The sequence below is a fragment of the Physeter macrocephalus genome, chromosome 4 (assembly GCF_002837175.3).
Source record: "Physeter macrocephalus isolate SW-GA chromosome 4, ASM283717v5, whole genome shotgun sequence".
Taxonomy (NCBI): Eukaryota; Metazoa; Chordata; class Mammalia; order Artiodactyla; family Physeteridae; genus Physeter; species Physeter macrocephalus.
Genome location: NC_041217.1, coordinates 50,262,493 through 50,275,243, shown reverse-complemented (window position 1 = coordinate 50,275,243; position 12,751 = coordinate 50,262,493). Strand labels below are relative to the sequence as shown.

The 12,751-nt window shown below is 37.6% G+C and overlaps 1 protein-coding gene across 3 annotated transcripts in view; it reads right to left on the bottom strand.

Moving 5' to 3' along the window:
- Nucleotides 1–5,600: 5,600 nt before the first annotated feature.
- TOR1AIP1 (torsin 1A interacting protein 1) overlaps nt 5,601–12,751 on the bottom strand; it is a 48,307-nt gene continuing 41,156 nt past the window's right edge. For 2 of the 3 annotated variants that reach the window (XM_007104668.4, XM_007104669.4), the window contains 2 exons: nt 9,973–10,029; nt 5,602–8,072 (listed from right to left, as the gene is read on the bottom strand). In XM_007104668.4, coding sequence (XP_007104730.2) covers nt 7,285–8,072; nt 9,973–10,029 — 845 coding nt within the window. In that variant the 3' untranslated portion in view covers nt 5,602–7,284. Of the gene's footprint in view, nt 8,073–9,972; nt 10,030–12,751 lie in introns of all 3 variants that reach the window. The other variant, XM_007104667.4, reaches the window with a different exon arrangement.

Sequence of the window (12,751 nt, the reverse complement as noted above, 5' to 3'; positions counted from 1 at the left end):
ACAGCCTGGGTTCAAATCTCTGCTTTACCACTTTTTACTTGGGTATTTTTGGGTGTCATTGTATCTTTCTGTGCTTCAGTTTCCTGTCTATAAAGTTGGGATAATATTACCAACTCACAGGATTATTGTGAGAATTAAATCAGTTAATACATGTAAAGAAGTTGAAACAGCGTTTGGGGCATTAATAAGCACTCAATAAATAGTAACAAAAACTAGAAAATGGTGAGGGACAACTTAATACATACTCAAAGTTCTCGATATTGATCTTTTCCATCTTCATGGTACACAAAGTAGGAGAAAGTCCATTTAAACTATGAAATTGAGAGTAGATTAAAAAAATTGCTCATCAAGAAATGCACATAAGTACTATGAGTAAATATTCTCTTATGGGCTATATAGAACAGAGCAGTTTCTCTTCTTGAGTTTAGCCTAAGAATGGTGCTCTCTAAAAGTGGGAAGAAAGGAATTTCCCTGGTGGTCCAGTGGTTAGGACTTCGCCTTCCAATGCAGGAGGTGCGGGTTCGATCCCTGGCTGGGGAGCTAGGATCCCACATGCCTTGTGGCCAAAAAACCAGGACATAAAAGAGAAGCAAGGGACTTCCCTGGTGGAGCAGTGGTTAAGAATCTGCCTGCCAATGCAGGGGACATGGGTTCGACCCATGGTCCAGGAGGATCCCACACGCCACAGAGCAACTAAGCCCATGCGCCACAACTACTGAGCCCATGCGCCACAACTACTGAAGCCCACGTGCTCTAAGGGCCCGCATGCCGCAACTACTGAGCCCGTGTGCCTAGAGCCCGTGCTCTGCAACAAGAGAAGCCACCGCAATGAGAAGCCTGCGTACGGCAATGAAGAGTAGCCCCTGCTAGCCGCAACTAGAGAAAGCATGCGCACAGCAACGAAGACCCAACATAGCAAAAAAACCCCAAAAAAACAAACGAAAAAAACAGAAGCAATACTGTAACAAATTCAATAAAGACTTTGAAAGTGGTCCACATCAAATAAATAAATAAATAAATAAATTTTAAAAACTGGGAAGACAAACTCTAAAAACTCAAGTTGGAATCAGAGGTTACATGGTCACTTACTACCTCGCTTGCCCAAGAAACAGACTGAAAACTAAAGAAAGCTCAGTGTGTTTGTGAGGGACTTACAACAAATTAATAATAGCCATTATACATGAAAACAGTACCTGAAGTTTTAACTGCGCTTTCTTTTCTTTTTTTCTTTTTTTTTAGCATAAGAAACACAGAAGCAATGGGAAGAAATCAGAACACATTTGTAGCAGAGCTACAAAGTGGACTTGCTTAGGTTAAATTTACCTAGGCAGAGCTATGACCAGGACCCAGAGTTTAAAACTTCATTGTTGCTTCCATTACCTTTAATTCCCTTTCACTGATTTTTAAAAAAGGCAAAATGAAATGAATTAACCAGAACAGCATCACATTATATAAAGGTCTATAAATCTGAAGATGTATTCAGTTGTCCCTTAACCATATCTGCCCACTCCTTGGCCTGACCTCAGAAGACTGCCCTACTCTATCCCCACCCCATGGTTCCTGTTAAAGGAGTGACCTAGGCAGCTATGTTTAATCATATATTCTTTTCAGGGATAACCCATACACTGGACTGAGCCAATCAGGTTCACCCTCTTGGTGTTTAAGACACAAGCGGGGGAGGGGGGGATTTCCCTGGTGGTGCAGTGGTTAAGAATCCGCCTGCCAATCTGCAGGGGACATGGGTTTGAGCCCTCGTCTGGGAAGATCCTACGTGCCACGGAGCAACTAAGCCCGTGCGCCACAACTACTGAGCCTGTGCTCTAGAGCTCGCGTGCCACAACTACTGAAGCCCACGCGCCTAGAGCCCGTGCTCCGCAACAAGAGAAGCCACAGCAATGAGAAGCCTGCGCGCCACTCGAAAAGTAGCCCCCGCTCGCCGCAACTAGAGAAAACCTGCTCGCAGCAATGAAGACCCAACGCAGCCCAAACAAAAAGACACAAGGGTAAGTTGCTGAGGCATAGCAAGCCAGAAGTAGAGAGGCAGAGGGAATGGCTGTGAGGTCTCTCTGTCCAGAACAGTCCTCACAGTTCCCATATTTTCCTGTCTTGGAGTCTCAGATGTATATTCTTACAATACTCACCTCACTTCTCCTTTCCTCTTTTGCTGATTAGACAGGGTTTTTATTTACAATCAAATAATTCCTGACTAAATATGTGAGTCTCTACTTCAAACTGCTAAAAGTCAACAGAAAGACATACAGAGATAAGAATTTAGTTTACCACTGTGTGCTTAGTATTTGGGGAAAGAAGATAGATGAGCTAAATAGATTGAGGCGGTATTTTTAGTAGTACAGCGCTTTGAAGAGTCCTCTATGAGGTATTTTCTCTATAACATTACATTCGATTACCAAACCTTGTCATTTCTACTTCTCGAATATTTTTCTTATCTATCTTCTCTCCACATCCATAGCCATCTCTTATCTGGACTATAATTACGCTCTTACACAACATGAAAAGATGTAAGGAAACTTCCTAGCTCTTTTAAGAAAACTCAAATTCCTGATCTTACTGTGGAAAGACCTTAAGGCCTCCCAGTTTTTTCTTAACATTTACCTTCCCCTTGGGGACCTCTCTCTAATGATCCTTGCTTCCACCAGAAAAGGGCCAGGTTTCCCTTCTGAGATTGGTCCCCTTCCTCTTTCCTGAAATTATTCATAGCCCTACTGAATCCAGGTTGAAATAGTTTATATAAAAAAGATTTAGGAAAAAAAGGCTCAGGAATAACAGAAAAAAAGCAAAACACTGAGAAAGATGCAACTTACCTATTTTTGCTAACCACACAGGGCTTGCAATTTTTATTTAACAAATATTTGAGCACTTTATGTGATTACCACTGTGTGTAGACTGAGCACACTCTCCTGCTCTCAAGAGGCATATGGGGCTTCCCTGGTGGCGCAGTGGTTAAGAATCCACCTGCCAATGCAGGGGACAAGGGTTCGAGCCCTGGTCCAGGAAGATCCCACATGCTGCGGAGCAACTAAGCCCATGCGCCACAACTACTGAGCCTGCACTCTAGAGCCTGCGAGCCACAACTACTGAGCCCGTGTGCCACAACTACTGAAGCCCGCGCACCTAGAGCCCGTGCTCCACAACAAGAGAAGCCACCGCAATGAGAAGCCCGCACACTGCAACAAAGAGTAGCCCCCACTCACCGCAACCAGAGAAAGCCCACACACAGCAACGAAGACCCAATGCACCCAAAAAGTAAAAAAAAAATTAAATTAAAAAAAATAGGTTTTTTTTTTTTTAAAAAAAAGAGGCATATGGTGATCCAGCAATCCTACTCCTAGGCATATACTCAGACAAAACTCTAATTTGAAAAGATACATGCACACCTATGTTCATAGTAGCACTATTTACAGTGGAATATTACTCAGCCATAAAAAAGAACAAAATAATGCCGTTTGTAGCAACATGGATGGACCTAGGATTATCATACTAAGTGAAGTAAGTCAGAAAGACAAATACAAATATCATATGATATCACTTATATGTGGAATCTAAAATGTGACACAAATGAACCTATCTATGAAACAGAAACATACAAAGAGAACAGACTTGTGGTTGCCAAGGTGGGGGTGGGTGGGGGAGGGATGGAGTGGGAGTTTGGGATTAGCAGATGCAAACTATTATATGTAGGATGGATAAACAACAAGGTCTTACTGTATAGCACAGGGAACTATATTTAATAGCTTGTAATAAACCAAAATGGAAAATAACATGAAAAAGAATATATATAACTGAATCACTTTGCTGTACAGCAGAAATTAACACAACACTGTAAATCAACTATACTAATAAAATTCTAAAAAAAGAGGCATATGGTTGTGGGAGTGTGCTAAGTGCTGTGACAGGGGTAATATAGGATGAACAAGTGTGTAAAGAAGAGGCACCTGCACCAGTATTTCAGGGTAGGGAATTAGGTTAGGTTCAGTAAAGTTCTGCCTGAAAAAAAATAAAGCATTCAGAACAAATAAGAATTAGCAGAGCGTGAGGAAAAGGAAGGCAAGATATGAAAAATATTCCAGAGGAGTCCAAGAGTGTGCAAAAGACAAGACTATAATTTGTAAATTGCAAGAGGTTTCTCCCTGTTCATGCTCAGGTGATGGGCTATATTTCCCCTACCATCCAGAAGAACCTGCAAGCCCACCAGGACTTCTCTGAATCCAGGCCAAAGATAGGTTTAAGGCAGGAGTTTCCTCTTTTTCCAAGTCAATGGCAGTCAATGGAAGACTTAGTTTGGGGGCTTCCCTGGGGGCTTCCCTGGTGGCGCAGTGGTTGAGAGTCCGCCTGCCGATGCAGGGGACACGGGTTCGTGCCCCGGTCCGGGAAGATCCCACATGCCGCGGAGCGGCTGGGCCCGTGAGCCATGGCCGCTGAGCCTGCGCGTCCGGAGCCTGTGCTCCGCAAAGGGAGAGGCCACAACAGTGAGAGGCCCGCGAAAAAGAAAAAAAAAAAAAAGACTCAGTTTGGTTTCCCAGACTCAGGACTCACACCTTCATCCCAGGTGGCTAATGCCAGTAGAATCTTCATACCATAAGATTTTACTCTGTGGCCTTGATAAGGACAATGTACAAGAATAGTCCACTGGTTTTTTTTGCAATCAATGAGAAATGCTTCCTCATATTGACAACACAAAGGCCACTTTCAGAAGACCTAAGGTCACAGGCAAATTGGGCTTTATATCTTTAGTGTAGGTATTAACTACGCAAACCCTTTCTAAGTTTCACTTCTCTTCGTAGAATGAAAATCAGGTTTATTTCCTATCATTGAGAACTGGAGGTTTAGAAAACCTCCTTAAAAGTAATATAAGAAAGTCATTAAGAGAAGGGAAGCAAATTAAGTTTTTAGAAATTTGTAAGGTCAGTTTTGCACTGTGGTTTTCCCTGGGCCAATGTTGTCACCCAAAGTCACAATGTGCCTAATTTCTAGAGGCCCAAGTTCCTATTTTCAAGCTGATGATTTATTAAATTTTCCCCTCCAAACGGATTATGGTAACATGAACAAAACAAAATGTTTTAGGCATCAATGATCTAAAATACAGATGTTCTTGAGCATGCACTTTCACTGGGGGCAAAAAAACCTTATTCTTCAGGTGTATAAGGCATAAAAATATGCAGTCCATAAACAGATATAGAGTATATATGCAGTATTAAAATTTCATGGGGGTAGGTGATTAGGAAAAAAAAATCTAAAAAGGTTCTTTAGAGAGGTGAGAATGAAAAATTTGAGAAACACGGTGTGGATTCTTTTGCCAAGTGGGGAATACCTAAACTAATTCCATTTTAGTGATAATTCAGAATCCCTGGATGAAACAGAAAATCACAGTGATTATATTTCCTACCAGTGTACTTGTGAGTGGCTCCAATTCTTTGTTTGGCCTTTGTTTCTCCTAGCAGAAGTCACTAAAATTGTTCCAGTGTAAAGAAAACTCTAGGAATAATTTCTTTTAAAGGTATATGAATCATTAAGTTTATGACACACAAGAGTACAAACCAAGAAAGTAAATTTATTTAAATTACTAAAATAGCTTTTAAAGTCATGTACAGATCAGCTGCTACAATTATTTTTCCTGATATAAGTAATATTAATTACTTTAAAATTATTTTGGTCAATGAAACATTTAAAAAAACATTTGTTTCTCCATATAATATATATATGTATAAAATAAGTCTTTTCAAAAACTCTTGTTTTAGAATCCTCTATAAATCAGAATATCTGACTTCTGACAGTCAGGAACAAATTACAATAAGGGGTGTAAATTTCTGAATACTGGTAGTCCTAGTGGGAAGAAACGAGACTGTACTCTACCACCAGTCATGGGATCCTCAAGAGGTAAATGATGAAGCTATTGACAGGCTCTAGTATTCTAAAAACAGTATTTTCATTTAAAGGTTTGTAGAAAATAAAAAAAATAAAGTGGATCCAGAATTTTAAGCTTCTAAGAAAACCAAAGCAGTTGACGGATGAGAAAGCTGTTAGTGATGCAAAGTTAAAACTGAAATTCTATAGGAGTAAATTTTAACATTCTTCATATACGGTAAACTTCACTTTCTTTTTCGCTTGAGGCCCTCTTAGTAGAATTTATCACGTGCATTGTAAATCTTTATTCTTGTTACAAGAGTGTCATTAAAGGACTCAGAATGCAACAAGTAGACATGCAGAAAATCAAATCCTTCTTCAACAGCCCAGGACAGCTGGTTAACAAATGGTTTACCAATTCCTGAAACTGTATTTCTTAACAAAACTTTCAGGATATGACCAAAATAAATGGCTCTGAAGTTACCCATTCTTAAGAGCCAAGTGAACAAATATACTAAACCTCATCATATACATGCTTCAAAACCTTTGGAATAAAAATTTCTTAAAGGAAAAAAAAGGACATGTGAAACACAAGTCCCAACAGAATTCACTGAGAATGCAGTTCATGTAACTATGTTTGACTAACCCTAAGCCTCAGTGGCTTTCTTTTTGGCCACATGGGGAGGCTTGCAGGATCTTAGTTCCCTGACCAGGGATCAAACCTGGGCCCTCGGCAGTGAAAGCGTGGAGTCCTAACCACTGGACCGCCAGGGAATTCCCTCAGTGGCTTATTTTAACATTTCATCTTGAAGACTTTTTCCCCTCTTTTCCTCCCCATTCCACAACTTTTCCCATGTCTCCTTCTCCTTGCCCTCCAAAATCAAAGGAAAAAAACAAAAACCAAAAATCCCAAACACACACTCGGATGGCCTTTCATTATTTTTGTTCCTATAAGCAGAAGCTGACTACAGAATTCACATCTAAATGATGCAGAAGTGGACAAAAGGGGAAACCCACAGTTGTGTTCAGGGAGCTGTCTTACTAATAACTCAACAAACTGTGAAAAAAATCTAAGTTAAAAAATTGGGTGGATTCATAGGAAGGAGCCTAATCCCTCCCACTGGTCATACCATAGCAATAATGATTCAACCCAGAATCTAAGCAGATCCTCTATGGGACTGCATATAATTTACAGTCCTCAGATATCATTAACACAGATCTCAATGGAAACAAGGAAACGATTCTCTCAAAAAACAGATAACTAGGTTGAATAAACGATTTAGATATTCCATGTTTACCTAAGAACTTAACCTCCTTTAAAAAGAAACCAGTTCTTTGAAAAAGAGCTCTGGATCCTGTCTATGGTTAGAAAGTTTGAAAAGTTCTCAGAACTTGAGACATGATTTTCTTTTCTGTCTCCTCTTATAAGCAGATGCCCCTTTTCAGGTCATTTTCAGGTTGTACAGGCAGGACTAAGTGAGAAATACGGCTCCAGAGCCCACTCAATTTGTCTGGGTCCATATGTTTGTAGGAGTTGGGTGTATCAGAGTTGGTGAACTTGACTTTGAGGAAATCCCTCACTTTTTCTTCAATTTCCTTTAGGCCTAGACTGGTTCCAAGTGTCTCCTCCTCTAACAAGACAGTTAGGACTAAGGCTACATCTTTAAAGGCTGCATTTTCATGATCACAATACTTATAGAAGATCAAAGTAGAGCCTGCAGGCAGTGACTCAAAGCGGTGGACCACAGCTGCATTCTGGCCATTTTGGAATCCGTTGCTCAGTTTCTGATCCACCTCTTGCTTGACAACATCACTGTCTTGAGTTGCTTTGCCCGCCCCATCAATCCGGATTGCAGGAACACTTCGGAAGGAAGAATAGGCATCAGCAATTTGTTCACTCAGACACTTGAGTGCTTCTTCAGCATCTCGGGCAGCAGTGAGCAGCAAGATAGCAGGCTGAGGCCGAGGGTGGGAGCTATTAAGATGTTTTTCCAGGAATGTTAGGCTCCTTTTCCACAGCTTCTCATCTTGACCTTGGTACTTATTCATAAGTTGTTTCATCTGGTTCTGGAACTCTTGAACAGCAGTGGTTTCTGCTTCAGGAGTATGAATGTACCAAAAACACCCAATGAGAAGAGCAGCTATCAGAACAAGGGGCCACCACCACTTCACCGTGACAAAAGATGCACTTTTGGGTTGTCCAGTCACTTCTGCTCAGGAAAAAAAGAAATGATAGACACAAATATTAGTTTCTTAGATTCAAGAGCAAGTGACTTTTAAAGCCAATATTAATCTTTATAAACATTAGATAAGAGAGGAAGGAATTTAAAGAAGGGAGCTGATAATTTACTTTCTTAAAGAAATAATTTAGCACATGTGTTTTAAGTTACGTGTATGAGTATGCATATGCCTCTTCAATGTCAAAATGATAAAGAGACTTAGAGGAAAAAGCAGAATTTAAGTATATGCAATGGCATGTGCAAGTCAGAAAGGATACAATTTATAAAGCAAAACTATTATTACTACTGCTAATATTTGGGAGGTAAACAATATTAAAAGACACTTTACAAAATAGTTTTAAATTTAGAAACTAGCATGGATTATTATCCAAGGTGGAATGTTTATGTATATAAAGGGATAAAGAAAAGGATGCATTATAAGTGAAATCTTCCATATAATAGCTAGCTGTCCCTTTAATTGCACTGATGCCTATCTTTTGCTGTATGCAAGTTGACACTGGTAAAACTTAGTTTGCAACTCATTCCTAATTATTACTGGCAATGATGATATGAATTTACATTTACCTAGTGCTTTTCAGTTTAAGCACTTTCTCATATACCACATCATTTAATAATTTAATATGACAGCAACAGTATTTTTATACTTTCTATTTATTGACTGCTTTAGACTAATAATTGTACCATGGACCCTCTAGAGCAACAGTTCTCAAAGCGTGGCTGGTGGGGTATCTCAAGATCTCTTCAAGGGGGTCCTTGAGGTTAAAACTATTCTCCCGACACTACGATCTTATTTGCCTTTTTCTACCATATTGACATCTGCACTGATGGTGTAAAAAGCCATGGTAGGAAAAATAACTGATGCTTTAGATGAATCACAGGGCAGTAGCACCAAACTAGGACTGTCTTTGTATTCTTCATGGCCATGTATTCCAGGTTATCAGTTTCACTTAAGAACATCCTTCATGAAGCATTTAAAAGAAATTATCTTATTAGAACTCAACCTTGAGTAGAAATCTTAACATTCTATGTGAAGAAATGGGACATATATATAAAGCACTTCTGCTACATAGAACAGTAGCCCAAAATAAATTAATAAATAAATTAAAAAACCAAAAAAACCCCCAATATATTGTAACAGTTTGAATACAGAAGCAGAATGAAACTCCAGCTCCATTTTATTAAGCCAGGCATTAGAGATCAGAGAAAATACAAAGCAATCTACCACTCTCCTTACTAAATTATTTAAAAATAACTAACAAACATTAAAACATTTTTTTCCAATTTTAATCTCTAGGTAAATATGGACAGGTATAACTCATATATATTTTTTTAAGTCTCTTTTTAAAAAAGGTCTCTGGGGTTCTTATTAATTTTGCTAGTGGAAAGTGGTATTGAGACCAAAGAATCTGAGAATCACTGTTATTTTCTTAGTACTCTTTCAAGACAATAAAAAGGCTTAGAGAACTAAAGAAACTTGCCCCAAGGCTATACAGAAGGTAAGTGGTCCAAACTAATTCAAATTCAGGTCTGTGAACTCTAAAAAACTATGGTATTCCCATTATGTCATGCTATGTGCATCTTCCCTTTGACTCAACAAGGTTCACTTGGTTAACAGTATTAGTTGCTTTACTTGTTAACTTTCACTTTTGGTCTTATGGATAATAAAGTAAAGGGGAAAGCCAGATGTTTTTTCACAGAGTTTGTCCTTAAAGACTTTTACTGCTGGTAAAATATACACTTTTTCCTTTGAAGTACTTAAAATATAATTCTTCAAATAGCACGAAGTTCTTTGGTGTCAAAAAAAATTAAAAATCATTATGTTCACCAATCTTAGAGACTCATTTAATGAAAGCTGAATAGACAAACTTACGTTGGCTGGAGGTTGATGGAGATTGGTTTCCAAGCTCTGATTTCTGAACACCGTCATCTAATGATAGGAGTAATAAAGACTATCAATTTATGTTTCATAATTTCAGTATTTCCAACAGAAAAAGAAAATACAAATTTCACCACGAGAAAATAAGGCAGAGTTCTGTCAGAAACAGAAGAAAAAGCAGAAGATCCAAGTGTCTATTAGATTGACAGCTGCTTGAGACACAAGATTGATTTCTTTCATAATTAATGTAATAGTCGAGTACAAAGCATACTCTTAACACATTAGTGTTGTGAGAAAGCCTTGAAGAACTTGACCCAAATTATTTAATGAGAGTGGTGAAACTTCTGGGACAAAGTTAAGAGGACAAAGAAAATAAGCACAGCTATAATAAAAGGAAACAAATAATATCATCTGAAAAACTGCCATATATTGAACGCTTGCCTGGTGATGACGCTGTAAAGAGGGAAAGAAGGACAAAATATGATTATGGATTACTGAGCTCTCTGGATAAGGGGTTTTAAGGTAAAACTCAATCTTAATCTTCACTAATTTCTACCTCAAACTGATTCAAATACTTCCTCTGGTGCTTCTGACCATTTCAAATATCAGTAATATTTTAGAAATTACACTGAAAAACTTTTCACCATTTCTGGTAATAGACAAGTAATTGTTTTAGCTTTGTGGTTAAACAATAGATTTCAAAAATAATTTTCCCACAACTCCATCAAATCTCTATTTCCATCATACTTTAGAAAATAAATGAAAAGCTCTTTCCTTTTCCTCTCCATCCTCCTTGGCATAGCCACAGATTTTAACATCTAAGAGAGAGGAAATGGAAGGACAGGGTTCAGAAAGGGAAGAGGCTGAGTTACTCATTTGTATGATCTACATTACCAATACTGTCATCTAGCACTTGCCTGGAGTTTTATAACTTTATGTGTATAAGTGATCTTCCTAGTATTTATCAACAGTTTTCATTTGAGAAACACTGGACTAAACTGGAGGAATAAAATTAGCACTGCTAATTTATTTATTTTATATATATATTTTAAAGAAATAGCCTTATTTCTGGTCATATGACAAAAAACCTCAAAAGAAACAAAACGACATCAACCTTAACTCTAAAGGCAGATTGTTTTGCAATTACTAGGTTAGCCTAGGAAATGGCATCATTTAGAAGCTTCAAAGTTAGGTAACCAAAGTTAAAACTGTCTTACTAAAAAAAAAAAAAAATTTCCATCAGATAATGTTTATCTTAAATACCTCATTCCATGGTTGCAAAGATCAAATGAGATAATATATGAAAATGCTGTGAAGTGCATGATGATATTAATAATGGAGAATATCTAAATAATAGTTATTATGAAACATGTAATATTCATATAACTCATAAGAACATAAAATTAAGAAAACAAAATTAACACAAACAAAATTAAGAAAAACTCCCATTTACAACAGCATCAAAAAGAATAAAATATTTAGGAATAAGATTAACCAAGGAGGTAAAAGAATTATACACTGAAACCTCTAAAACACTGATGAAAGGAATTAAAGCAGACATAAGTAAATGGAAAGATATCCCATGGTCACGGAATGGAGAATTAATATTCTTAAAATGTCCATACTACCGAAAGCAATCTACAGATTCAGTGCAATCTGTATCAAAATTCCAATGGCATTTTTTACAGAAACAGAAAACAATCCTAAAATTCATATGGAACCACGAAAGACCCCAAATTTGAAAGGCCAAAACAACTTTGAGTAAGAAGAACAAAACTGGAGGCATCACACTTTCTGATTTCAAAATATATCACAAAGCTAGAATAATCAAAACATGATACTGCCATAAATACAGACATATAGACCAATGGAAGAGAATAGAAAGTCAGAAATAAACCCATGAAGATATAGTCAACTGATCCTCAACAAGGATGTCAAGACTACACAATAGCGAAAGGATAGTCTCTTCAGTAAATGGTACTGGGGAAACTGGATAACCACATACAAAGAATGAAATTGGCCCTTATACCATACACAAAAATTGACTCAAAATGGATTAAAGACTTAAGTTAAGAATTGAAACAATAAAACTCCCAGAAGAAACATGGGGAAAAAGCTTCTTGAAGTTGGCCTTGACAATGATTTCTTGTATATAACAACAAAAGCACGGACAACAAAAGTAAAAATAGACCATGGGATTACATCAAACTTAAAAAGCACATGACTTATGTGATCAAAATCACAATGAGAAATCACGTCACATTTTCAAATGTATTGTGACTATTATCGAAAAAACAAAAGTGCAAGGTATGTGGAGAGGATGTGGAGGAAAGAGAATCCCTGTACACTGCTGGTGGGAATATAAATTGGTGCAGTCACTATGGAAAAGAATTATGGAGGTACCCCAAAAGGTTAAAAATGGACTACCATATTATCCGGCAATCCCACTTTTGGATATATATGCAAAGGAACTGAAATTACAATCTTGGAGAGATATCTGCACACCCATGTTCATTGCAGTAATATTCACAATAGCCAAAACAGGGAAGTAAACTAAATGTCCATTGACAAATTAATGGATAAAGGAAATGTGATGTATTTATGCATATATACGTATACACACACAATGGAATTATTATTTTTAATTTTTATTTTATTTTTAACATCTTTATTGGAGTATAATTGCTTTACAATGGTGTGTTAGTTTCTGCCTTATAACACAGTGAATCAGTTATACATATACATATATTGCCATATCTCTTCCCTCTTGCAT